General features: G+C 39.5%; 1 protein-coding gene across 1 annotated transcript in view; it reads left to right on the top strand.

The window, feature by feature from the left end:
• Positions 1 to 4697: 4697 nt before the first annotated feature.
• Positions 4698 to 27022, top strand: part of INO80D (INO80 complex subunit D) — a 46592-nt gene continuing 24267 nt past the window's right edge. The window contains exons 1-6 of the mRNA XM_033010898.2: positions 4698 to 5234; positions 6634 to 6703; positions 14525 to 14620; positions 14726 to 14972; positions 20494 to 21242; positions 24019 to 24127. Of these exons, the coding sequence (XP_032866789.1) occupies positions 14755 to 14972; positions 20494 to 21242; positions 24019 to 24127 (1076 nt within the window). The 5' untranslated portion in view covers positions 4698 to 5234; positions 6634 to 6703; positions 14525 to 14620; positions 14726 to 14754. The remainder of the gene's footprint in view (positions 5235 to 6633; positions 6704 to 14524; positions 14621 to 14725; positions 14973 to 20493; positions 21243 to 24018; positions 24128 to 27022) is intronic.

Here is a 27022-nt window from a genome sequence, read left to right as displayed (position 1 = left end):
AGAAGCAGATAGTAAAAATAGAATAGTATACTTTGAATTAACAGGGGGCTTCCCAGTAAAATGGGACTGTAGTAGAGCATTCTGCTGGGACAGTTTATTCTATTCATTTGGGTTCTATTTAAAGAAGTCTCCACAGGTGCCTGTCACGTACTCTGGACAGCCTTCCCACAATTAACAGTCTTACTATATTGTCTTTGCTGAGCTTTTGGAAGACAATACCATTTATTTAATGCAGATTAAAATACACATTGATAATGAAGAACAGATTAGTTAAGTCTCAGCTAATTACTATTTTCAGTACAGTTCACTATCAGTTACGTTATCATGCAATAGCTAGCATATGTCTGCTCCCAATTGGTTAAATATTTCCGCAACTGTACTCCTACTGAAATCAACAGCAGAATTCCCATTGCTCCAGTAAGCTTTAATGAAGACCCTAAGACTTGGGAAAACAAGGCCAGCTATCTGTACTCTGCATTGCTTTGCTAGCATTTATGACTTTAAATGAAGTAAAGCAAAGTTACTCTGTTCTACATATGGCTTGTCCTATACTTTCAGCTGTGCTATCTGCCACGTAGGAGTGCACTGAAACATGGGTTTGAAGGGGTTTAGCAGCTGAATTTATGCCATAACTTGGGTGTATTTGCTAGAGAAAAATCCTTGGACTGTAGACAATGTTTTTAGTATAGGGATTCTGATGTTTGGAAAAGTGGCAAAAAGCAGGCTGGTTATCAAAGACATACTACTGCAGCAGACAGGATAACTGAAATTCAGATAGGCTAGACAACCACTGCAATCACGTTTCCATGTTAAAGAATTGTTGAAAAATAAGAATAAGCATTTTTCAAGAATATCATTATGCTGGGCTTTAATGGTTAACTTGACATCAGAGCTTACCACAATTAAATAAACCAATATGACTTAAAACTTCTGCTTAAGACATTGCTTAGAAGAACGCGCCTCATCATAATTTTGGTTTTTATTTAATTTGTCACCCCTTTCAGTGTTTAAACGCTTGAAGACAAGATCTTCTATACAATGTGGCTTTATATGTGAAAGTCTCTAATGAACACCTCACACTTAAGAGTTGTTCTTCCCCTTCACACTATTTACCTGCATTTTAAATATATTGCTAATCTCTTTCACAAGCACTTGAAGACATTGGAACTGTCTCTTCAGAATGTGTGTGTCTTTCAAGGAATAATACCAAGATGATGACATTATAATACTATTTGCTGAAACCCCCAGACTCTTTACCACATGCAGAGTCTAAGTCATGCTTTGGAAATTTCTAAGGTCTGTATTTGGGGTACATATGACCTTGGGAGAGAGTCAAGGTTCATTTCTTGATGTAGCCTCTTCCAGTAACTGGTATACACCCTAAAGCATTTACACCATTACTTTTATTAGACTCACAAAGCTTATTCACTATGTCACTGCCCTCTGTCTCACTACTGCCACTGGTGAGACACATCAGCGAAGTATGCTTCATGAGCCAGAAACTAGTGATCTAGGGAACATCAATATTCTTTGACCACTCTGTGCTCAAGCGTACAATATGTCTACTGGCTGGAGCGGTTGGTCCAGGGATGTGGCCACTTTAAAGTCAAGGCAGACAGACCTATGCTGTGATGAAGAAATGGAATTTTCAGAATACAATTCTTCATGTGGTACAGAGGATGTTTCTTGCTTTGGGTTTACACACTGTCCTTGTACAGGTGTCCAATTTGTTCGTCAACATAATTTCAGAGTACTGCTCTACTCTATCAAAATGATGCATCTCCCAACATAAGAGTCTTGTCCATAAAGATACACAAATTTTTTAAAAAATCTTTTAATTCTGCATTAGTACACAGACTTTGATCATTTAGGGTGTTACTGTGTAACATTTTGTTGTCAGCAAAACAAAATAATATTTGCAATTTTTAGTAAGTTACTGAAAAGCAAATCCTTTTAATCCTCTCAGGTAAATAAAATTTTGTTAAATAAATTTCTCCATCCATAACCTACAGATTTTAATTTGTCTGCTGAATGATTACACAGTAGTCCATGTAACTATCATCTAGTGAATTTTTCCTCTCTACTTTGTCCTCCTTCAAAAGATTCACATTTTTTTTTTTTTACAACACACTAAAAAATATCTCATTTCAGTTTTCCCCTTACAAACTAGATTCCAAGTGCTTCTCCTTTCCCTTAGCATTAATCTTCTGGCTTTGCAATTAACACACATCAAATAGATCTCAGGATGCCACCAAAATGTGCACTGCTACTATGATGCATGTTTAAATTTAGGCATGCAAGTAATCCCATTAAAATCAGTATCTGCAAAGTCAAGCACATAAGCCAAATAAAAGGTTTAATATTGTTCCTGTGTTCAGGTTCTCAAGTGCTTTCATAGCCATTTCTCTAACATGTTGTATCATCTGCATCCCATTAAAAAAAAATACTGCGATACCCCTCAGTGTGCTGTACAGATATTCTCAAGAGTATCACAGAAAGACTCAGTATAGACCAGTTGTTCATGGTATGCCTTTCTTCCCAAAGCACTAAAAATTTCTTAATAGTGCAATAAAGAGAACTAACTTGGATTATAGTTGAATTATAGTGAAATATTGAATTACAGTTAAAAGTAGTAATTCTCTTGTTTAACATAGTGCTAGATACAAGATATCACTTAGTGCAGAAACTTGAACTCCGAACTCTAGCAAAATCCTACCCACTTGGTAAAAGTCTTATGCAACTAAGTATTGAGCGATTCTTCAAACACTTTTGAATTAATCAAGCCTGCAAGCACTTGCAAAACTGGGGTCAGAGAATTTTGTCCTTTATTTATTTAGAATAAAAGAAAAGGAAATACTAGTTTATGCTGCATTTGTTGAATTTCCAAGTCCCCTGAGATAATTTATTCATAATATTTCAAAAGGGTTTTTTTTTAATCATCCCATATATGACCAACATTTGTAATCCCTGTCATTCCTGTAATGAAATTTAGATACAGAATATAAAAGTATTTTTTGTTTAAATATCTTACAAAAAGAATCATTATACTTCATGCTCCAAAGCACACAATAATGACTGGTAAGATTATGAAGTACACTAATTATCGCATTACTTTTATACAAAATCTTTTAAAATACGATATAGGAGTAACATATTTGATTATTTTTTTCCTAATGTCAGAGCAGATTAATGAATTTCATGGATTAATAATATGATACAGAAAAACACTTCCTATGAAATAACTCCACAGAACGCAACACTCTGGATTAGTAAAATATGCTAGGTAGACTAACCATAATTTAAAAAAAATCCAGCTGATCAAAAAATAGTTTGACACAAAGAACAGCTGACTTTAATTATACTTTAATTCAAACTAATTTATCTAAACGAAAAACCCACTATAAACACAAACTACGCTCGCTATACTAGCTAGGCAAATGCACAAAGTATGTTTTGAAAAGAGGATGTATCTAAATTCAGGATTTTTTTTTTTTTTTAAATTACAGTAACTGAGCTAAACCAACATATTTCAGATTTGTCAGAGGAGGGGGAGAGGTTGATAATGTACTAGATAATTCAATACCTTAATTCTATGACCTTAGTCTGACTGCAGTTCAATTAGCCTATACCACCTGAATAATTTTTATAACAGAAGAAACTTAAGTACATTTTTTTGTATCTACAGCTCATTAGTTTCCTAATTATTTACTTTTCCTTTAGGACAAATAATAATGCATCTTTGCAGTTCATCTCTGAACAGGGCTGTGCATAATTGTATTGGAAGAAACATTATCATAGGTCTTCTGAATACAGTGATCACTGTCCTCACCTATAGATTCACCAGAGCATCTCACATAGTTTTGACAGCATTTCATATTTTTTTACAATCTAATAAAAACATGTGCAACAAAAAAACCCCACAATGACTATTTTATATTACAAGATACTGTAGTATAAATTTATACCATTTCTCAACTCCATAAAGAATTCAGGAATAGCAGTATTAGTAAATATCAGGAAAAAAGCCCCCAAATCAGAGCAGTAACTTAAAAACAACTAAACCAGATTTTAAAAGGCTACAAAGTGCTTTGAAAACGTTAAAACCGAAACTCAACTATTGCCTCCAAATTTCCTGCTATGAATTTTATTTTTTCACCTGCCATCCTGAAGGGCTGACAACGACAAATTTATGATAGATTAGCAGAATTTCTCAGACATATATCATAAGCTCTACTTACTTGCACTAGATCCCCCATAGTCTCTCTACATGGCTTAACTCTATGGGGGCGAAGGGGAGGAAAAAAAAAAAGGCTTTTTTTTCCTACCTGTACATTCAGTTTTATCAGTTTTATTTACAATGTCTTGAAAGAAAAAGACGTCATGGTACAGTTAATTCCAAACTATCCCACATCAATATCTGCTGTTCTGAGAGTACGACTACCAAAAAAAAAGTTACACTAACTTTCACAATTACACACTAAATTTTAGAACTATCACACAACGACAAAAAAGTTATCAACTTTATAAATTACAGGAAAAAAAAAAAAAAAAAACAAAAAACCGAAAATTGAATTTTTAAAGAAAACCAAAGTTACTAAAAATATATTTTTTACCGTACCTCCTTTTATTTTTTTTTTCCAGAAAGATGATCTTAACAGGTTATAAAGAAAATTATTTCTTCAGCCACGTGCCTTTGTATTTTATTTTTATTTAAAATAAAAAGTCACATAAATGATAAAAAATTTTGTTTTGGCTATTTGGCTCCCTCCCCCAAATTGACACTTTATAAAAACCTTCTGTACTTTTTTCCCCCTCCCTCTCTCCCTCTCTACTACCTCCAAGATGGTAGGAAAGTTGTTGTTTTGGAGGGCAGAGGAGCCGTTCTCTGATGTTATGTCCTCTCAGTGCCTGTAGTGGTGCTGTAGGAGGCTGCTGGCTCTCTTCTTGAGCAGCCCCAGCAGCCCTGCCTTCTTTGCTGGAGAATATATTCAGGGAATCCCCTTAATAATCACCTACCCTCTGAGCACTTTGTAGTTTTAAAATAATAAAGAGCCCCCAAAGCTTCCTCCCCACAAAAAGCAGGATCTTCTTAGAGCCAGGGGGGCAGCAGCTCCTCAGCACAGAGCCCGAGCCCATTCCCAGTCCCTCTGCTGGGGAGGAAACTCTGATCTGTCAGCCCAACAGAGGGAAAGGGGGGAGAGGAGAGAGAGGAGAAAAAAAAAGCAGCTGGAAAGGTAAGCCAGGCCCGGCCTGCATCCCCGGGCTCGCGTAGCGCGGCAGGCGGTGCGAAGCGTGCAGGGCGGGCGGGGAGGCGGGCTACGCGAGCCCGGGGATCGGCCGCGGCGGTGTAGGCCGCAGCGGGGGGTGAGGGGAGCCACGGGGGTTTTTGGCGCTTTCGGGCGCCGAGAGGAGTGCCGAAGGGGGGTGAGACGGCTGCCGGGGCCCAGCGGGAGGGTCGGGGCGCGGCGCCGTGGCGCCTTTGCCCGGGAGGTGAAGGGCGACGGGGGAGAACGGGGGCGGCGGGGCGCTAGGCCTCAGAGCGGCGCGGCCCGGCAGCTCCGCTCCCCGCCCCGCCGGGCCCCCTACACCGGGCCCCGGGGCCTAAAGCGGGCCGAGCCCCGCTGCCGCCGGAGCTTGGCGGCCGGGGGGGAGACGGCAGGGGCGACTCGGCCGGGGCCGCTGCCCCCCCTCCCCTCCCCCCCGCACCGCGCGGGGCGGCGGGGCGAGGGGGGCCCGCGGGACGGGGGAGGCGGGGGGCGGCATTAATTTGCCGAAATTACTTTTAATGAGTGGCGGTGGCTGCGGGGGGGGGGTGTGGGGTGTGTGGGGTGGGGGGGCGGCGCCCCCTCCCCCAGCCCGGTGCGGGGCCGCCGCGGCGGAGGCGGTGCCGGTCCCGCGGGGCGTGCGGGGCCGCGCCGGCCGCGGCCTGGAAAGTTTCGCGGCGTTTTTCGGGTGCTTCCCCCCCTCGCCGCTCGCTCCGCGCCCGCGGTCGTGGGGACGGGGCCGGCGGAGTGGGGGCGCCCCGGGACGCGGTCGCGGTCCCCCCCCCTCCCCCCCCCCCCCCCGCCCGTCCCGTCCCCCCCGCTTCCCTCCCGCCGGTGTCCCCCCCCCTCGATCGGGCCGGCGGCGGGCTGATTCGCCTCACAACTTTTTGGGAGGGAGTGGGGGGGGCGGTTTTGGGGGGTGTGAGGAGGCCGTTAGTGTGCCCCCCCCCCCCCCCGTAAGCTGCCAGCTCATGGGGGCCCCGGAGCGGCCCCTGAAGCTGGGAGCGAGGGACAGGAGTGAGGGGCTGCATCGCTCTCGCCTTCGCACCAGCCATGTGCCGGGACTGGCAGCCACCTCAGCCCCGCCGCGGCCCGGGCCGGGGACCCTCAGCCACCCCCACTGTCTTAGGACCGGTTGGCTTCAGCAGGACACGGGCAGCAGCCCCCTGTCCCCGCAGCCAGGGGAGGGGATCGCCTCAGTGGCCCCTACACAGCAAGGGCTGTGTCTGGACTTGGGCCCTGGTCCCCTCTCGTGTCCCTGCTGGCAGACCCTAGCTCTCCCCGTGGGCCGGGGTCCTGCTGGGGTGGGGGTCCCCTACGAGATGCCGCTGCCCCCCAGGGTTGAAAATGAAAGGATCTTTTTTTTCAGGGAAAAGAACGTCTGGTAGTTGTGAAGTGAGTCCACCGGAAAACCCACCAACGCACTTCACCCTGCACAGGTGAAATAGCTCTGGTTTCTAATGTAGAAGGTGTCTAGTTTTGGTCAGATGTTCCTTCATATGTCGTTTAGCTCAAAATGCTAATGGCTTCATACGGGTAACCTCAAATGAATTTTGGAAATGACAGTAATGTTTACCTTAAAGCCTTATATTATAGCGTCTGATTAAAATATGTAGATCTATAGTTAGTTCTAACTTTGTTACTTAACAACATACAATGGTTTATTTTAAGGCTGCTCTCAGTTTTTGAGGATTGGTAGACTTAAAAAGAAAATTGGCAAATTTAGGGCAACACATTGTTCCCCTGTAGTTGAGTGTCCTCTCATATAGGCACCCCAGTACTGCCAGTGTTTCATGCTAAGGCTGTACCCACCAGGTACTGCTGCTGATTGCTGAACTGGAGTGCTCATGTTTTGTATGAAGCTGTCACAACCAGGTGACGTTTTCACAGCCATCTTCAGCTTTTTATGTGATTTGTTTCTAGTATATATGTATATCAGTCAAGTTTTATTAATTGTGAGGCTAAATTATATACAGAAAGCAACTCAAAATTTACTTAGGGGAAGTTGTTTTGATGTTTCAATATTTTTATGATGAGTGGATGGATTTGTACATAGGGCTGGGTCCTACAGAGTTGCATGTACCATGTTCTAACAGTACGGTAAATCCTCAGGAGGTACAAATTTATTGTAATACCATATTGAAACTTGGATAGCTTTTAACTGCTAAAAGGCTTCTCTGTAAGAATCTCTACTGATTTATTTTATTTGTTGAGTATTCCTAGTGAAGGAGGAACGATATTCCTGTACTGTGTGAAAATAAACTTGTTTGTTTTTGCAGTACTGGGACTAAAAAGATTTAAGGTATTTTGTTTAACCTCATATGCAAGTGCAGGTTATCTGTTATTTGAAGAAATAAAAGACTTGGACTTGCAGCCTTTTTCAAGTACAGATGCAAGGTATGCTGTGGTATATTTAGTCCCTGCTTTCTCTCAGGGTCATGGTTTTGATATTTTGAGATAACTTTTCAAAGTGCATTTCTGCGATGTTGCAGTGGCCCAAATGTTCCACTTAGTGCTGCATCTGAAGGCCGCCTGTCTGCAGCTCCGCTCACCCTGGCAAACCCTGGGCCTGTGTATAGCCACATTGAAATAAGTGTGCTTCTGTGCAAGCACGAGAATCTGTCTGCCTGTGAGGGTGGGATTGCAGGACTGGGACCTGAGACCTTCTGCTCAAATAGAGAAATGCTTGTTCAAAAGACTTCCAAGGATATGGAGCCTGTCTTGAACCTTTTGTCAGGAATAGCCATGTTTAGGAAATTATTTTATTGAAATCTATATGAATGTGCTCTTGACGACAGTTAGGAATCTTCCTACTTAACATTTTTTCTCTTTAGAAATCCTTTGAAATTTCTAAAATTCCTAGAGTCTTAAATGTTTGTTGTTTTTTAGGCTTTGGGCTGTCTTTGTCATGTTTTCTCTAAGGTACTCTTTATTGGATGAGTGAATTAGCCGAAATTAAAGATCCTGCTTAAGTTCATTTTGTGTAGGAAAACAAAAAGAACCACCTGTTCATTTTTGGAACAAAAAGTTATTTTCCCTCTTAGTTATGTTTTCTGCTGTTGGTTGAAACTTGGTACAAATCTAGGTGTTCTCTAGCCATTATATTACTGGGAATAATACTTAAGTTTAGTTCTGTATTTATTGCATTATATTCTGAAGCATAATCTATATTACCAGTATTGCATGAAATATACTACCGATTTCTGCTAATATACTGGATATCCTTATGCAATATAAACTCCCTTTTTGCAGAGTTGAAGTAATAAGCTTTCTAAAAAGGCAGAATGAGGACAATGTTGCTGCGTCTGTCTTCCTAGGTAGATTTTAACATATGAAATAAAATACTCCAAAACGTGATTCCAGGTGGTAACTAGAAATGCCTAGGAAGATGTTAACATATTAAGTGCCTTGATCTGTCAGGGTACTTGCATGTGTGTGCAGTACCTTGGCTTGTGCAGGGCTCTTCAGAGGTCTTCTTGAGTGTAAGGATTGTACTCTAGTTAGTAAAAGTAAAAAACAGGAACTCTTGTAGTTGACTTTGGTTGCTTCCCAGTGATTTCTGTCTCAATTTGGATGCTTGTACTAACAAAAAGACTCTTGTTTCCAGAATTACAGCAGGCTTGGTTTGGTAGCTGATTGTAGTAGAGAATTGAGCTGTTAAATGACCAGAACTAAGCCAAAGTTATGGTTAGATCACAGAACAGGGCAGAAGTTACAACTTTGTGGTGTTGATGTTGACCACAATTAGATGTGGTGCAGCTTCTCTTGATAGGACAGGGCACTTCAGAGAGGTACTAGTTGCCTAAAGTCTCTTAATATGAAATAGAAAAAAGAAATGTTTTTGCTTTCTCTCTAATAGTATGTTTTTTACTTATACTGACTGAAACGTTTTACTGTAATGTAGCTTTAAATGCATGTCTTTTTGCAATGATTTTTAAGGTCTCTTCATCTCTGATGCATGAAATTCTGTGTTGCCTAAACATCTTAAAATCTATGTATTTACTGTTGGTCTCAGCAAAAGGGTCAGACAGTGACAACTCAGGGAATTTCTCTTTCTTGGTCAAGTTGAGGAACCAATAAAATTGCTATCTATGTTATTTGTGTTTGTGGAAAAGCTTAGGTTCTTGGAGATCCATGTTCCACTTGTGGCCCCAAGCTGATGGTTTTAGAAGCACGTGTAGATGGTTGTACTTTGTTTATGACAGGTCATGAACACACTAAGCAATTTAACATGAAATCTGTGCTAGTATTAGCAAATGCAAAACAACACATTTAAGACCTCTTTAATCGTGGCTTTTGTTTGGATGCAGTGTGTGAAGCTCTGAGCTCAGTCCTCTTAATTATACATCTTTTAACCACCGACATATAATTGCCTTGCAATTTACAATGCATTTGGGGATTCCATTGCCTAAAAGGGTCTTACGTACTTTGAATGTCAAGTTTTGAGCATATGTTTAAGAATGTATTCAACCCACATGATTTAAAATATTCTAATATTTTCAGCACCATGTTTTCTCAAAATTACCTATTGAGTTTTGGGGCTATAATGCTTTGAGCTTTCTAATAATGACTAGGTCATTAACTTCTATATAGACTACAGATGATGTCAGTTAACAAATTTCTGGATGACATAATGCTGATACTCAGTATGATCTAGCAAAGGTTGCCCCCTGAAGTTTCCTGCTACACTTTTTCCCAGCCTCTCTGAAGGACTGTTTAACTGTTTTGGGAGAGAGTATGTGGAATGAAGAGCTACAGCTTTGTTGTCTTGGAGCTGATGTGTGCTGCAAGGGAGCTGATTTTGCTTGCTTGCCAGTATGAAAAGCAGTCAGGAGCTGGCTTTTTCCTATGCCTGACAGCAGGTACTGACAGTTGCACAGGTGTGTACCTGTGTGTATTTAAGTCTTTCGTTTCTCTTTTTACAGTTGCTTTGCAAACAACCTTCAGTTGTCTTACAGACCACCAGTGGCTGCACGCAGCAGGACAAGTAGCTCTGCTCTAAGTGATGGTGCCACAGTGTTGCCTTGCTCTGTGTCCTGCCTGTCCTTGATGGGCTGCTAAGTTGGTTGCTCTTCACATGTCCAGATGGGGCTTTTACCAGAGGAAGGAGATTTTCTTCCAGTTAACTGCTCAGGAATAAAAAATGGGAGAAAGGGAGAAACAAATGTGTTATCAAATTGTAGATGTTAGTGGTAACCTCATAAGAACATAAGAAATACCCTGCTGGATCCGATCAGGGGTCGATCCAACCTAGTGTTCTGTCTTGGGCAGTAGGAGTAAGTGATACTATTTAGGAAGAGCATGAAAGCCCAGCTACTTTTTAGTGTTTTTTTCTCTTACTCCCCCACCATCCATATTTGTTAAATTAGGCATACTAGCAGGTATATCACTTATGTCTCCACTGCCTGTGAACTTTTTTATTGTCTTTTTGAACCTGAGGGTACTGTCTGCTTCTGTAGCCTCCTGTGACAGCAAGTTCCAGCACTTCACTACCCATGAGTAGTAAAAATGAAGAATTCTTTTGTACGTTTTGAGTCAATCTCTTACTATCTTCATCAAATACCCCTAGTTCTAACACTGTGTGATAGGGTCTATGACTGTTCTATATTCACCTAATCCCCTACCATAATCTTTAAAACTTCAGTCATGTCTTACGTCATTTGACAATGGCACACGTTTCTGGATTCACTTACGTTCTTTGTCCCATTGCTCCTGACTAGCTCAAAGTCTTTTATTTAGATGCAGTTGTTCAAGGAAAATCTAGGTTCCTCAAGAAGCAGCCTCTGATTTCTCATTCATGGATTGCAGCTAAAGCTAGTTTGAGCATATGCAGGCATAAATCATGTTTCTGCTGAACCATTTTACAGCTTCAATGTAGAGTATAAATGCAAAACCCAAAACAGCTTCCAGAAAGTTTTGTACCCTGATATTTTTGCAGTGAAGTACAGCTGCTTAAGCATTTCAGTTTTCCAGGGGAAGTCCATGTTTCCGTCATCTCTTACTGAATCCTGTGGGACAAAAATAATTTCTCCCCCACCCGCTATTTAGTTAAGTGTAGTTTCAGTTCTCTTCAGTTAAGTGACATGTGCCTATTCCATGCTTGTGCTACTTTTTACGTAGCAGCAAAAAGCTCTGTTAAGAACTTCTGTATATTTTGTTTAAAATAAAATATTGCATCAGATTAAATCAGAATCAGTAGATTTAAAAGTATTTTCTGTTTTTATATATACATATATAGATATATATATAAATAAAAATATATCTGGTATTCTATGGAAGTAAGACCAAAAAGCTCTTTTTAGATTAAGTACAACTTTAGTCTCTGATTCTGGCAGTGTGTCCACATAGTGCCACTCTTTTTTAGAGAGTCTGTGTAGGGATCTACCGATAAAGATATAATTGTATGTTTGAGGGAGTTGCTGTGTGGGGGGTGTTTGTATAACATTGGCTGCTAGATATATTAGATTTCTTTTTGTTCGTTGCACTAATTGATTTCTATCAGAATTTTGAACATGGTTATATTTGCCTGAGCTTCTCTTAGTGTATATATAGACCCAAAAATTCATGTTCAAGCTCATCGGTTTCCCTAAGGTTTGTCAGTATTTTTGCTTGAGTGTTTCATATGGCATTGTACTTCTGCCCTGTATCTTTCAGACAAGTGAGAAGTAAAATGCTGTGCCTGCCTTGACACAGTCATGTTAAATGCAAAAATAAGACTTAATTATGAGTTAAATCCAGAAATAAGACTGGGGGCACAAGAATAAATCCAGGATTATAGTGGCTGGGATCTGTGGAGCAGTTTCTTTACAGAAGCTTAACAGAGGCACATCAGGTACATGTTTCTCGCTGTTTACTTTGGAACCGTTCTGAGGAACTCTTTTTCTTTGGTCTGTTGCTGTATAACCTTCAGAAAGGAAATATTGCTGGGTTGTGCAAAAGAGGAGAAGGTCATTGATCCATCAAAAACTCTGCAAAGCATCATAGTAGTAGCCTAAAGAAGGTGGTAAATAAAACGAAGAGAAATAGAGAACAGCATGTTACCCCAACTGCAAGGTGTACTTGTTCTTTCTAGTTTTTCATCCTGTCCAGTATGCAACCAAATACAAGCCTTGGTTAACTGTTGAAAGAAGCAAACTCCAGAGCAAAAGGCCTTCTGTCAGCTTTGATGTGTGTATGAGGTGCAATTAGTTAAGACTCATTTGATTAGTTTTGCTGTTATAGTAAGGGAGGAGGCTCTCTCTCAAACATAACTCAAACTCAGATCAGAACTCCTGTATTGAACGTGTCACCATGGGATTTATGTTTTTCTTTCACATTGTTGCTGGATAATACTGACATGGATGTCAGTATATACCTTAACAAAGGTGTCTGAAAGGATTATTTGGTTCTTGGCATGCTAAAGAAATGATAGTTCCCTCTTCCCCTTCTGTGTTTTTGAAGGACACAGCCAACAATGAACTTTTTTGTTCTTAAGAGTGATGCCTTGTGAAGGGTCGTACTCCAGTGATTAGTTTCAAATGTATATAGTACATGCTTTGCATATTGCATATATTGCATTGAGAGAAGCTGGGAAAGATGATTAGATGTCTCTGCTTGTATTGTGGCTATCTGGTGTGAACAAAGTGTGAGGCCCCTGCCCCTCGCAGTGTGTGCTTGCATGTGTGCATGGAAAACGAACTATGTTTATAAAGAGGAAATACAAAATGATCCTTATTCTTGTCAAATGATTAATCAGGTCACTTGTGCTAGTTACGTTCTGTAGCATGTGTCTCCATTCTGTATGCTGTGTGTGCTGCATGTGTACATATACAACTGTTCCAAGAATTTTAAGTGTGTTTTTAAATTTTCAGTAAGGTTCTATCCTTCTGCTCTACAGCTAGATATATGCTAATGAAAGGCCTGGTTTATGCAGTTTACTGTTAGAGATGTGATAGGGTGTTTTGTTTTGCCCTGGTGACTTAAGTTGTTTTTTGAGATCCCTCAGTGCCATAGTGCTTATCATTTTCTCAAGGCACTTTTATACAGCTTGTACCTTCACAAGAAGAAACTCATCTTTCCTGCAAAGTCTGTGTAGGCTCCCTCCTTGCAATCGTGTTCTTGCTGTTTTGGGCCTTGGGAACAAGTAAGTTGATTGAGGTGCTAATCGGTACCATTTGTCACATGCCTCTACTTTATTACATATTTCCTGAATATCACCTCTATGTACATTCTTTTGCTTGGTATATAACACATATGAAACTGCACTGAGTACTGAATATATACCATGTTCAAAAGAGTTTATTCCAGTGCTTCAGGATGGCCTTTATGAATAAAAGCTGCCGTTTAGGCTAAGCTGAGTGTAGCAGAGTAGCTGCAGAATATGTGTACTGTTAATTTTATTTGAAAGTACTTTGGGGTGTTGTTTTGTTGTTATTTTTCTTTTTTAATTTTTATGTTTGTTAGTTTTTTTTAAAAGATGCTTGCCAAAGACTCCATAGTATTGTGAAATTAAAAAGTGCCTTACGATTGCATGGATTTGCACTGTAGGAGTCTATTTTAAGGGGGAGAAAAAACAGCCTCTTGCTGAAATGACATTTCATCCCTCCTGACATTAATGGGAGTATTGCCTCTGATATTATTAATGCCTGCATTTACCTAAAATAAGTACAATGAGGTAGGAAAAGCTCTGAAGAACTGTGGTGACCTCAGGAAGGACTGCATATTGATGCTTGCAGAAGCTGTGGGCATCTACAAGATCTGAAGACTGTTTATCAGGTGTGGTAAAGAAAGTTTTGTTTTGTTTTGTTTTGTTTTTTAAAAAAAAGCTTTCTTGTACTGCCTGATGAAATTAAAATTATACATAGCAAGGATAGTCACCAGCATCTTTGTAAGCAAAGATACTTGAAGTAGAACCTCTGCAATCAAATGGGTTAATCGTCATTCAACTGGATTCCTGAAAGCAAGTGATCTTATCTGATGCTTAACCTTTTTTCAGCTTGTAGCTCCTAATCACTTTCTGGTAGATGAGTGGAGTTTTGTTTAGCAGGTTTAAGTGTGGTGGCAATAGAATTCTGCCCTGCCCCCCCCCCCCCAATAATTTCCTTTCATGGTTTCCAAAGATCTGTGACTACTGATTGAAAACTATAGTACTGGTGGATTTGGCTTATTGGATGCTAGATGAAACACAGATTTTAGTGGCTACATCTGGCCACTTACTTATTAAGCAGTAGTAATATCTATTTTATTCTGATTTTCTTTGACTTTTTTGATATTTTCCTTAGACAATCTGCTTCATCTTGAATCATCATCATTCCAGGATAGTGGTGTCCTTGGGGCTCTCTCTTAACATTGATATGGTACAGAAGATTTAAAATCAGGTATTGTTTTGCATCCCTCTTTCCTGCCAGAATGAAACACACAATCTAGAACTGAATGCATTTTTTCTCCTTATGTGATATGTCTTAATATTTTGGTTCTTTCAGCTGATGTTCACAAGGAATAGAGTCACGTGATGTATGAAGGCAAACACATACACTTCTCTGAGGTTGACAATAAGCCCTTGTGCTCATATAGCCCCAAACTGTGCAAGCAGAGGCGACTTAACGGCTACGCCTTCTGTATCAGACACGTTCTGGAGGACAAGACTGCCCCCTTCAAGCAATGTGAATATGTGGCCAAGTATAACAGCCAACGCTGCACCAACCCCATCCCCAAATCTGAGGACCGTAGGTGAGTTGTTACCCATCTACAAAGTGGGAAGTGGCTGGGACATAGACATGAGTTTTGTTTTAAAATGCTGCCTGGTTTCAGAATGAGGGAGAAAGTGGCCTGAGTGGATTGAATTCCAGAATGTTCCTTTGAGGGTTTTGTTTTAACACTGGTAAACTTTATTTTATTTTCAGTTGGAGTCAAGTACTCAGAAAGGGGGCAGTAACTTACTGCCAAGGAAGTTTTCAGGAGAGTTGATTGCTTTTCTCAAATTCACTATAAACTGTGCACCAAACCTGCTATACAGTACCTGCTGTTCTAATTAATTTGCTTTGTTGCTCACAGTACATGGTCTTAAAAAGGCCTGCTTGTTTGGCCAGCTGTGCCAAAAGCACACTTCCATTTTCTTTTTCAGGACAAACAGTTGAAAATACATACCTTCTGGCCTTAGTGAGCAGTGACACATAGGAATGAATCCAGAATTACAGTTCGGTGGTTGTGATTTGGTACTGATCTGTAGTGTTGTATTACTGGAATAAAATAAATACTGCTTTATAACAGATGAGCCAGCTGGGAAAGTGCTGTCCAGTCCCTTTCTCCTTTGCTTCCCCCCTTCCTCTCCCCCTCCCGGCACAAATGAAGATGCCCAAGGTGCCCAGATATTAAATGCCTTGCAAGAATTAGGGCTTGAAGTTGTTGGAGAGCTGGGAATTCAAACCAGATTTCCTGAATTGCAGCCCATACTGTAGCCACAAGGAAATTCTTGCTCTTTAAGACCTTCTGAAGACCAATCTCATTGGTGTCACTTGGACTGAAATAGCAGAATTTGTCTAATCTTAGCTGCCATGTATATATGACTTTAATTTTTCAGAGTCATTGTTGCAGGTTTTGCCATTAACACAGTATTTAATTAATATGTTTGTTAACTATCTGAAGCTTGTTCTGTTAGAAACTATTTTTTAAACATAAAATATAAACAAAATCTGCCAAAAAAGAATCAAACCACTATTTACTGACCTTTCACATTATTAGCTGCCATTCACTAACCTTTTGCATTATTAGCAGTGTTCCCACTGTGCCCTACATAAAACTTCCTTCTCAGCTCACAGCTCCCTCTCTTGTCTGAAACAACAGTTGGACTGTGCTCTAAATTAACTTGCACTTCACCTGCCATTTCAGTTGAGGAGACTGATGAAGTGAGAAAAAAACATGAATGTTTGTCAAAAGCTGTAGGGCAAATGCTCAAATGCCACAAGATGAATAACTTTAAGCTGTAATTTGACAGTCGGTGACTGTTTCTTTGCTACTGTACAATTGAGGCTCTTTGGAAATAAGCTCGCAGAAATGATCATGGAAATTGTTAGTGTAAATGGTATGCTGTAATTTCAGATGTAAGAGCTGACTGAGCCAGAGTTACTGTTTACCAGGGGTCACACTTAAAAACAATAGAAATAAGAGTACTTAATGACACGTTTTTAGGTCTCATATGTTCCCATGGAATTTGAGATTTTTCTTTACACCTTGAATTGAGTTCACACTTTGTTCTTCTTGATTTTTCTCAAGTTAAAGTGAAGTGTGGTCATGACATCTGGTGTATGTTATATTAGAATAATTCAATTGCATGTCGAGTGTCGCATTACAGTACTTGAAGAGGACAGCAGGTGTCTGAAGGAGAAAATAAACTTTTAATTTCAAATGAGAGGATGTGATAGTTTGAAAGAATATTTTAAAAGACTGCTTCTCAGGGCAGAGTTTAATTTTAACAATAAAATATAATGAATGCTAGTGATAAGACTGTGCCTGCTCTAAACTTTTTTTTTTTTTGGCAGGCAAACCTGTATCTGTTTCTTAGGAGACTTTTTTCACACTCCGTTCGATATAAAGATGTTTGCTATGTCTGAGCTCTTCACTTGTAGATTTTAATTTTCTGTGTACAAAATTACTGTCAGATGGTCATTTTGTCACAGTTTTAGACATGTAACTGTACATGATCGGAAGCAGCCTGTATGATGCTCTGACAGCTATCTTCTTATCTACTTCTAAAGATTATAAAAAAGAAAATAAAAACAGGATGCATGCATTATATGCCAAAAGCTTCATAGTCTGTCCACAGATAATTTAAAAAATTATCACTTGACCCCAGACAAATGAGAAGTTACCAGCCACAAAGATATTTAATATGCTGCCATATTATTAGATTTCTTATTAACCATTAACATTCTACAAATTAAATCTATTAATAGTGCATGACTTCATTGCCTTACACGAACTCTAGTTTCTCTATTCAGTGTCTTGGTTTTATTAAGAATATATATGGGATGATACAGACATGGGTTTTGTATTTGCTTTTCCTCTGAATATGTGTCTCCTTTCTTATCCAAATACACATATAGATAATGAAGTTCAACTTAAAAATTAAATACAAGGTTATTACAATTTAGCTGGGTTAAACACCATTTTATCTCTAATTCTCCTCTTTGAATAGACTCTTTAAATATTTCGTTAATATGCAAGATGCTCTCCAGTTTATTTGGACCTTCCTTTAAATAAGTGATAGAACTTAATACCAGTCTGGGATGTACTGGGAAACAGAACGCAGTTGTAGGTGGGAAACCTTGCTGTCTGGATTCTTGGAAACTGTCCAGCTGAAGCCTTCAGAGCCCGTCACCTTTTGTGTGCTTTATGTTATGGTAGTTTTCATGGATCTCAACCCGCCACTCTTACCGTATGTGCTGACTGCACTCAGTCTCACCTGCACAGGATAAGTGCCTTTGGCACCGAGTGAGGAAGGGGAGTCAGCTGCGAGTAACTCACAAGCAGGTTATAGAAGTGACAAATCTAGCCACTCACACAGGCACATCAGAATTGGCTCTTGTAGGGCCAGCTTGACCCTAGCGGGTTTCATGCTCAGAGCTATGTGAAAGGACTGTGCTACTTGTAGGTGCTATTGCAGTCTTCCCGGTAATCAGTCTGCCATGGAGCATGAACTGCTCATGCCTTCCCTGGTCTTTACATCCTATCTGAAGAGTTTATTGCCTTAACTCAGCTGATTATAGACTGGTTCTCACAGAGTTAGTTAATGTCTGCACCACATAGTCAGGGACAGTTTGAGCCAGGACCAACTAAAAAGCCATCCTAGAACTGGAAGGATGGGGAAATGGGTGTGTGTGCCTGCCTGGCTCCATGGGGGACTAGCTAGAGCCTACGAAGGCCAAGGTTGAGTTGGTGCTAATAAATTATGTCTAGCCAAAACTGCCTGCATGTAGTCTTCTCTACCCAGGGAAGACTTAGGTGCTCTTTCTAGTTTCTTCTTGCTCCTTCCAGTCCAAGGGGTATCAGCCTCAGTTATGCTGGAAGACAGGGAGTTGATAGACAGAACTTGAAGCACAGAGCCACGTCAGTGTGTACTGGAGTCTGCAAGTGCATGTGATCTGTATTTTCATTATCTATGGATTTGTGTCCAGGGGTAGTGTCTGCATTAGATACAGTTGGCTTTCAGTGATGCAGTATGGTCAGTTATAAGAGCCAAAGCTTTATTCTCTGCCATATAAAAATGATTCTGTTGGAGTTAAGTGAACAAGCAAAACCCATAACAGCCTAAAACTGAGAGCATGTTAGCAAGCTTATTACCTTTTCATAGTTTTATTCACCTTTTTTTTTGCTTTCACTTTGTTTTTCACAATGAAAACAGACTAGCCAGTTTAACTTCTCACGTCAGCACAAGCACAAGGTGGCAATATTTAAGTTCAGAACAATATAAGGGAAGCATTCATATTGAGCACAACTCTTTTTATTGGAAGAAGAGGGGGGAAAAAAATCCCTGGTGTTTGTTTTGTCTATTTATTGGTTTTGTTCTGTTATACTAAAAGTGCTGTTGTAAGTGATCTCAGTCTTGTTCAAACAAAATATTTTACAAGTGCTTAATTTTAATTATGGGAATAATGATGTTGACTTTAAGGGAAGCTTTATTGATCCCTCATTATATAATTTTATTTTTAGAAGTGCATTTCTCAGTATGAATTTACAGTATTCCAGTGTGTTCTAGTAAGGACTCGACATGTTGCTGGCTTTCAGCTTGCCTCATCTAGATTTATTTATTACTTACAATTTAATGTAATAAAAGAAATTATTTAGGCAATAATAAGTAGCAGTACTTTTTAGCCTTTTCTGATTTTTGAATCCTATGGCTGTAGATCCCTTGAGAAACTACATATTTGGAGATCATTAAGGAGCATATATGAATTTGCTTTTTCTTTTTTACCTTTTATGGACATTTTATGAGTGGTTCACACATTGCTTCTTTAGGGGGGTGGATCAAAACTGAAGTTTTGGGCTTTTCTGCTGTTTTTTCTTCATGAAGACCAAGAATAACAAAACATACTTTTCTCAGATTCATACTGGTCAGATTTTAAAGAATACCTTCATAAATATTTCCTTATCTTGTCCATAAATACCTCAATGTAGGTATCACTCTTTCCTCATATCTTTATTTTAATCTGTAAGCTGCAGGTTATAGATGGAATCCTGCACGGGCAGAAGTCTGATTGCTGGTGGCATTTTTTCTGTGAAACAGGAAACAGGAAAAGGATCAGATTATGGTTCCTACATTTCTATCACCTGCTTGTTTTAATCACAAAACAAAATTGTTTACTTCTTAGTATGTTATCTGTGGCCATAACTCTTTTTCTTTTAATTTTAATGACAAACTTTCAAAGACTTTTTTCCTTTTCCTTTTTTTAATAACATGATTTCAGAAGCTTTTTTTTTTTTTTTACATTAGAAGAGTTTAAAGCCCATGTTTGCGGATTGTATGTATACATAATCCTGGCATTGCGTAAACATTTTCTAGCAGCAGAGAATTTCTTCTAAGCTAGATTTTTATTTGAAGAACATTCAGCTAACCCTCCAGCTACAAAATTCATCATGCTAAACTACTAAAACAGAATTTAAATATTTATGTTAATTGTTCATTAAGTGCAAATAGTGACCCTTCTCAAGAGGCATCTCTAGTGAGATTGTCCATATAAGAAACTGCTCCCTAATACAATGGAATTTATAATAATAGTAATGCGTGCACTGATGAAAATGTTAGCTACTTTCAGTGAAAGTACAGCCAAATGAAAGGAAGTAGTCTTCAATGTATTTTTTCTTGGGAAATGTTGAAATGATCAGAGTTAATGGCTTGAGTTCTTACTGGTTTATGTATCAGACAGTCTATTTGTTTTGTTCACTTTGTTTTGGATTTACCCTATTAGTAAATATTTTGCATGGTGGTGTGTGATTCTCCTTTGAATAACGAATGAAGGCAGTTATATTTTAAGATTACAAATTGTCACTTGTATAAGTTTTTGTTTTCTGTTACAGGTTGGGAACACTGTAGTTATCTGTTGTATTAGAAGCAGTTGTGTACACTTATAAAACCTCTTGTGTTTTGAACTATATTCTCATGAGATGGGTGCATGTGGGTTTCCGTTTAGTAATGTCTGTTTTCTTCAGATTTTACTTACAAGAGTTAATAACTGACTGCTTTTACTTTTCAAAGGTACTGCAACAGCCACCTGCAGGTACTTGGCTTTATACCGAAAAAGGAGAGGAAGAAAAAGAATGATCCCATAGAGGAGGTAAAGGTCAGGCATCAGATGGATGCTATGGCCTTCAGTCTGACAGTGCCCACCCTGGCCTTGAAGATGCCCAATGGATTGGATGGGATGTCCCTCTCCCCTCCAGGGGCTAGGCTTCCTCTCCACTACCTGGAGGCAGAATTAGAAGACCCCTTTGCTTTCAACGAGGAGGATGATGACCTAAAGAAAGGGGCAACAGTGAGGAAAAAGTTGCAGAGCAAGTTGGCTCAAAACCGGCAGCGCCAGAGAGAGACAGAGATTTTAAAAGTTCGCCAAGAGCACTTTAGCCCCCTTCCTGCACCTTTGCAGCAGCAGCCTCTGCAGCAGCAGCACTCCCATCTGCCACCTTCATCAGCTTCGTTAAAGCCGACAGGGCTACCGCAGGGCATAGTCTGCAAGTCACCTCAACCTCCGAACACCAGCCTACCAATGCAGGGAGTGGCACCCACCACACACACTATAGCACAAGCCCGGCAGTTGTCTAACAAGAGACCTCTGCCCCTCCTGCCACCCGCTAGGGCTCCTGTCACGGACCCTCCAAGGACTGATCGGGTCCTCATGAAAGCCACAGCCTTCTCTCCTCACTCGTCCTGCATGAGCCGGCTACAGAGACTGGTGAAACTGTGCACTCGAAAACAGCAGCTGGACACTGATCTGTTTCCGCATTTAGGTGGGTAGATAATAGATGCACTGCTACCTTATTTTTCAGCCTGAAACCGAAAGATGAAAGGGGAATGTTTTCCTACCCCTGTCCTGCATTCATGTGTGGTACTTACAAAATAACCCTGAACTAGGTCATCGTTTGGTGTTTTCTTTAGCCCTGTTCTCTATGAAGGGAGTGCCTGGACCCATCACATTATGGTTTATGGCATTTTGTTTGTTCTTCTTAATGTTCTGTTAACCATTTGAGAAATGAAACTGAAGTGTAGGGAATGTTGTTTGGATGATACAGACATCGTACAGAAGGTTTGCAACTCAGGGAGTAAATGTGGTGCCAGCTGTACCTATGTGAGTGGACAAGGTTAGGTTGAATGTTAGCTATGTGACAAGTGCATGTTACAAAATGAGTGCAAGTAAAAATTTGGAGATTTGGCCCATCCTTCTCAGGAGATCCAGATTTCCAGTTGACTTGACTGGGAAAAGTGGAGCACAAGAGAACTGCTCTTGACTGGGCCTGTTTGTGTACAGAATGTGGATGACCAAAAGCAAAAAACTACTGCAGGTGGGCAGCACCATTACAGAAGGTAACTGGAGGGGGTGGACTCTTGTCCACATACCAGTGCAGGAATAGCCTCCTCCTTACTTATTATCTAGAAACCCTAATAATCAATTACTGCTTGTGAAAATGTAAGTAAATAGAACCAACTTGCTGCAATGGTTGTAGTGCTCTGTAAAGCTTTAAAAAGGCAGCTTTGTGGCTTATTTGTCTGGCTATGAATACAGACCTAGGTAGACCTAGCTATCCTTGTTAACTCCCTTACCCTCTGAAGTTACCTTACTTTTCTGCGTAGTTTTAGACTGTACTTTTCTAACAAGTAAAATACTGACAGGGAAAAGGGCAACTGGAGTCAATGTGTGATATTAAAGCAGGAATGCCATTTACGGTGTTTAAAAAAAGGAAAAAAAAACTTCAAATAAATTTGGACGTTCTTCATATAACATTTTATTTAATTGCAAACATCTGTAATTTTTGCTATTTCAATTAACCTTTTTTAAATTTGCTGTTAAGATCTGCCCTTTGGCACTCATGGGATAGCTTGACTATTTGTTCAGAAGATAATTAGCATCCCATAGCATGTCTCCAAAGGACGTTGTTCATCAGAAAACCGCTTTGATGGTCCTATATATAATGCAGGTCTTTTGAGGAATGGCAACTCCGGAGGCACTTTTGAGTGTCACAGACCCCAATAGCTTAGAAAGTGACCTGCGTTTTGAAAGACTGTAGAAAGATCACTTTCTGTGTTTAATGTTTTACATTCTCAAGTGGTGAAGAGAATACATTTTCCTAAAAATGAGGCATAGTAAAAAACCTGATTAGACCTATAAATGTACAGTTATGCAAATACATAAGCGTATATGTATGCAATTAGAACATTTTATATTCGGCAAAGTAATGGAATTCACATATTAATTATGTGAGAGTAGAAAATATATTTGTTATTTATTCATAAAATGCCTTAATATGAAAGACTAGTTATGCCAGTTCAGAGAATTTCAGGATTTCTTTTTTATGATAGAGTAACACTAGAGATGACTGCACAAAATCTAGATGCAGCCTGTTTTATGTGTACCTACATCAGAGCTATGTAATTGGATATTAAAGTAGCTGCAGTCTTCAGTGTGAGTATAGCTGAATCTGAATTAGATTTTATTCCTTCTTTTCTGCAGTGCCCATTAGAAGCAAAACAGTGCAACCTCTGATTTTATTTTTAAACCTTCAGTAAATAATTTGTTACATGGCACCAATTGTAGACACCTTTATCCAATGATTAAGTTGGTTTTTTTATTCCTTTATGGAAGGGATGAGAGTAAGAAAACCATTTAAGTTGAAAGTATAATTCTGGCATTTTATCAAGTATCTTAAGATATCTTAATTTTATCCCACCTACTGCAAGGAATTGGCAAGAATTTCACTGGATGTGGGAGAGGGAGTAAGAAAAACTGCAAAAGATGGAACTCCAGATAAAACGTTCCACCTGAGAACTCATTGGACTCAGTTTCTGGCTGTCCTGTTCAACGATGGTGTTTAGCTTGGCTAACAGATTGCTGGTGCATACAATAAATTGATGCTACTGCATCATCATCAAGGGAAGGCATGCTGCTTAGTAAAAGTGCAGGAGTATTTGCATCTCTCCCTTTAGCTCTCTTTTCATGCTAATATATGCATTTGGCAGGCAATTACAGAGACTGAGCAGAAGAACATCCTGTGTAGCTGTGTATCTGTCTGTCCATGCTGCTCTGTCTTACGGTTTTCCTATTCTCCCTGTGTTTTGGCACAGAGCAGGGGTCAGAATATAAACAGAAATGGAAGCGACCTATTTAGATCATATAGTATTAAAAATTACCAGACAGTCAGTTCTTCATGTCAGGGACTTCTCTCTTACCTCTTCTCTAAAGATTCCATGTGCTTGGTATGAAAACTATGATATTTTTCTGTGGGTAAGGAAGCTGGTGATTTTTCTTCCACTGCTTATAGGTAAAGAAGCCAATAGGGATTTTAAAAGGAAAGCTAAAATTTGACAAAAATCAATGCATGTTATTTGCACACTATAATGGAGCTGTTACTGTAAATTTTCCCGTGTAACTGAGAATATTATATGATTTAATCAAACATAATTATGCTTGTGACTATACTGTGCATTCATCTTTTGTGCCATAGGTTGCTCAGAGACTTATATGAGGTGGATACACTTTTCATCCAGCTTTCATGTTTTCAATTCCCTTAGGTCTGGATTGGTCTGAAGACAGTGGAGAAGAGTTGGAGGATTCAGAGCAGACCTCCCCTTACCAGGTTGCGTGGTCTATCCGAGAAACCCTCGGCTATGAGAGACATGAGTGAGTATGATTCTTTAGTATTCATGCTGGCCTTGATGGAATAAATCATGTAAATGTGAGCTTCACTTCAAGTGAAGTCAGTGGAACCTAAGCACTTGCTCGAGTGCTTTGCTGAAACAAAGGGTTGTTTGAACTCGTTTGTTTCTAAGAGCTATGAAACAGCTTGTCGCCTTCTGTCCCAGTTTCCACCTAACTTAGAGACTTTTGTGCAGTCTGCTATCAGAAGGATGCATCAGGAAAGAATTAAAGCTTATTTGTCTAAATTTGATTGAGTTTAGTGGGATTTATTCATGAACTTGTGTGCCTTTCTAAGTAGAGGTATTTCCTCAATTAGAATCAAAGGGAGTTGCTATTGGTCTCTTGTCTTTCCTAGTATTTGTGAATAACTTTGTTAGTAAACTTGGTATATTTTACTCATTAATCCTTATAGTAATTGTGCAGGATGTTGTTTTAACGTGTTTTTTTTAAAGGCCACTGCATTTATTTTCATAATTAAGTGTTGAATAATTCTCTGTCAAATAGTTGGGAGCATTGAGAGGAACTGATGTGATTGAAGGGATAAGCAGAGCAGGTATTAGCTGCTGGTGCAGAAAGGCTTACGGTGTTCTCCATATACTGCTAAGTCATGAATCTGAACTCACAGCAGGATATGATAATATATGTCTACTGCTGTAAAATTCAAGGTGCAAAGTTAAAACCAAGCATCCCAAGCATAATATTGTAATGAAACTGAAGCATGTTAATAAGAAAAGGAAATTAGGGTCTCAATAAATTTTGATTATAGTTTCTTTAATGTGATTCTCTTTCACTATGCAACCGGACTTCTTGATACTACAACTCTTTCCCATTTGTTTAATTTTAAAATATCACAGTTAGAGTAGTGAAGATGATGAAACATTATTTTGTTGTTACACGGAGATTCTGAAACTCACCAGATCTTCTTACCATCTCTAAAGATTGTCCACAGGCGAATAACAAAGCTATATCTCTGTCATCAGGGCAGACACTAGATACTAAATACTGAGAGCCTTCAGTGAATCAAAGCATAATAGCAGTGTGTAGACTTTCCTTTTTAAAATGAAAGTGCTTTTTCTGTTATGAATGACCATTGTTTTTTAGGGCATCAGTGGTCAGAGAGAGAGAGTGAGCTTTCACAAACATTAGTTTTAACTTGAAAGGCAACTTTTAAATAAACTGTTTTGAGAAAACATGAACAGACTTTCACACTTTTAAATCATACATAATTTTCAAAGCAGATATATCTATTAAATAACTTTACTTATATTCTCCTCTCTTGACATTTGATCTGGTTCTTTCCATAGATCCCTATTTTTTTGTCAACTTATAAAGGTCATCTCTGTGTGTTTTGTCTTATATTTGTCTTAACTTCCTTTGGATTCTTCTCTTTTTCACATCTGAGAGAAAATAATACCTTGTCTTGAATTTTCTGTTCCATTCTAGCATTTTATGCACTTCAATTAAATACTGTCATAACTAATCATGGAAAAATTTTTGTATGGTACTGGCTACTTTAGTACTTTCATCAGCCTGCCCAGTGTTAGCTCTTCAACAACCTTCCTCAGTTTTTTTTATGAATAAACATTGATACATTCACTTGATGTCAGCCTTCTAAAACTTTAATTCATATTCTGCATGCCTCTGTAGAGGTTTTCATTACCTGAAATGTTTCACTTTGACACTTCTGCAATGTGGTCTGTATTGCTCATCTGGTGGTGCAGACTAGTGGCTCCTAACATAGTCAGCCAATGACTTGTTATGGCTCTGAATTTTGGAGGCTAATTTTACCAGAAAGCCAAAGGAGATTGTTTCTCAAAACCTTTAGATTCTGAAATCACATACCTAAATTTAGAGGAATTTACTTAATGTTTTTCATAGTAAAATTAAAGCTTTTTTTTCTCTGTTCATTTGTGTCTGAGCTTGTGATCCCTGTGTGAAAGGGATGACTGTCCACCAGCTAACTCCATTCTGTCGTTTCCATTTGACTCTGTGGAAGACAGCAGGAGGGTTGCTTCTCAGAACAGATTAGTGAAAGAAAACAAACAGTAAATTTCTGCTTACTGGACAGCTTGTTCTCAGCATTACTGATTCTGTGATTGTGGGGGGAATACTCTAACTTTCTGTTGAACTTCTTGTGTGATACTCTAGCTGCTCTTAAATTCTCAAAAGTTCACCAGATTGGTTTAAAATTAATGTCTTAACAGGAATACATTTTTGAGTTTGCTTACATTCTGGCCTTTTAACTGTAAAATTCATATTGTTGTAATCATCTGTGGAAACACTGGCTGAATGTTTGCTTTTATTATTCTATCCTTTAATTTTGAAAATTTGGGTTCCTGTGGTTGCAGGACTCCAGGATGCAGCACTTTGAGGTAGGCAGAAATGTTTGAGTTCAAATCGTAGCAGAGGAATTGGGAGTGGGCATAGTGCAGGCTGCTGGAGTGGGGAGAAATTCCTTATGGGAGCGGTAGTTTGGGGGGAACACAGGAGCTGATCCATGCTGATCCATGATCACAGATTAGTGATTTCATTACTGGGTTTTGTAGTTTAGAAAGTACTGGAAAATAGCTGGCTTTTAAAAAAAAGTAGTTTTTCACTTCCTATGCTGAAATACATAAAAAGTGAGTATTTCAAGTAGTGAGTTTGAAAAGGGAGTGTGAGGATTGGAGTCCCTCCTTGTACCAGCTTACTCAAAGGAGCAGTTATCAACACTGTATTGTCAAAGTTGGATTTAATAACTCCCAATAACTAGAAGAACTAAAAGGAAGAAGGGAAGGTTCTTCAAATCCCTCCTTACAGAGGGATTTGAAGTATAGTTGCTGGGGTGTATCAGAGTAGAGAGCATGTTTTCCTGGATCCCTGTTGGTGTCTGGATTC

The sequence above is a fragment of the Tyto alba genome, unplaced genomic scaffold (genome assembly GCF_018691265.1).
Source record: "Tyto alba isolate M040663 unplaced genomic scaffold, T.alba_DEE_v4.0 Super-Scaffold_7, whole genome shotgun sequence".
Lineage (NCBI taxonomy): Eukaryota > Metazoa > Chordata > Aves > Strigiformes > Tytonidae > Tyto > Tyto alba.
This window is presented reverse-complemented; position numbering and strand designations above follow the sequence as displayed.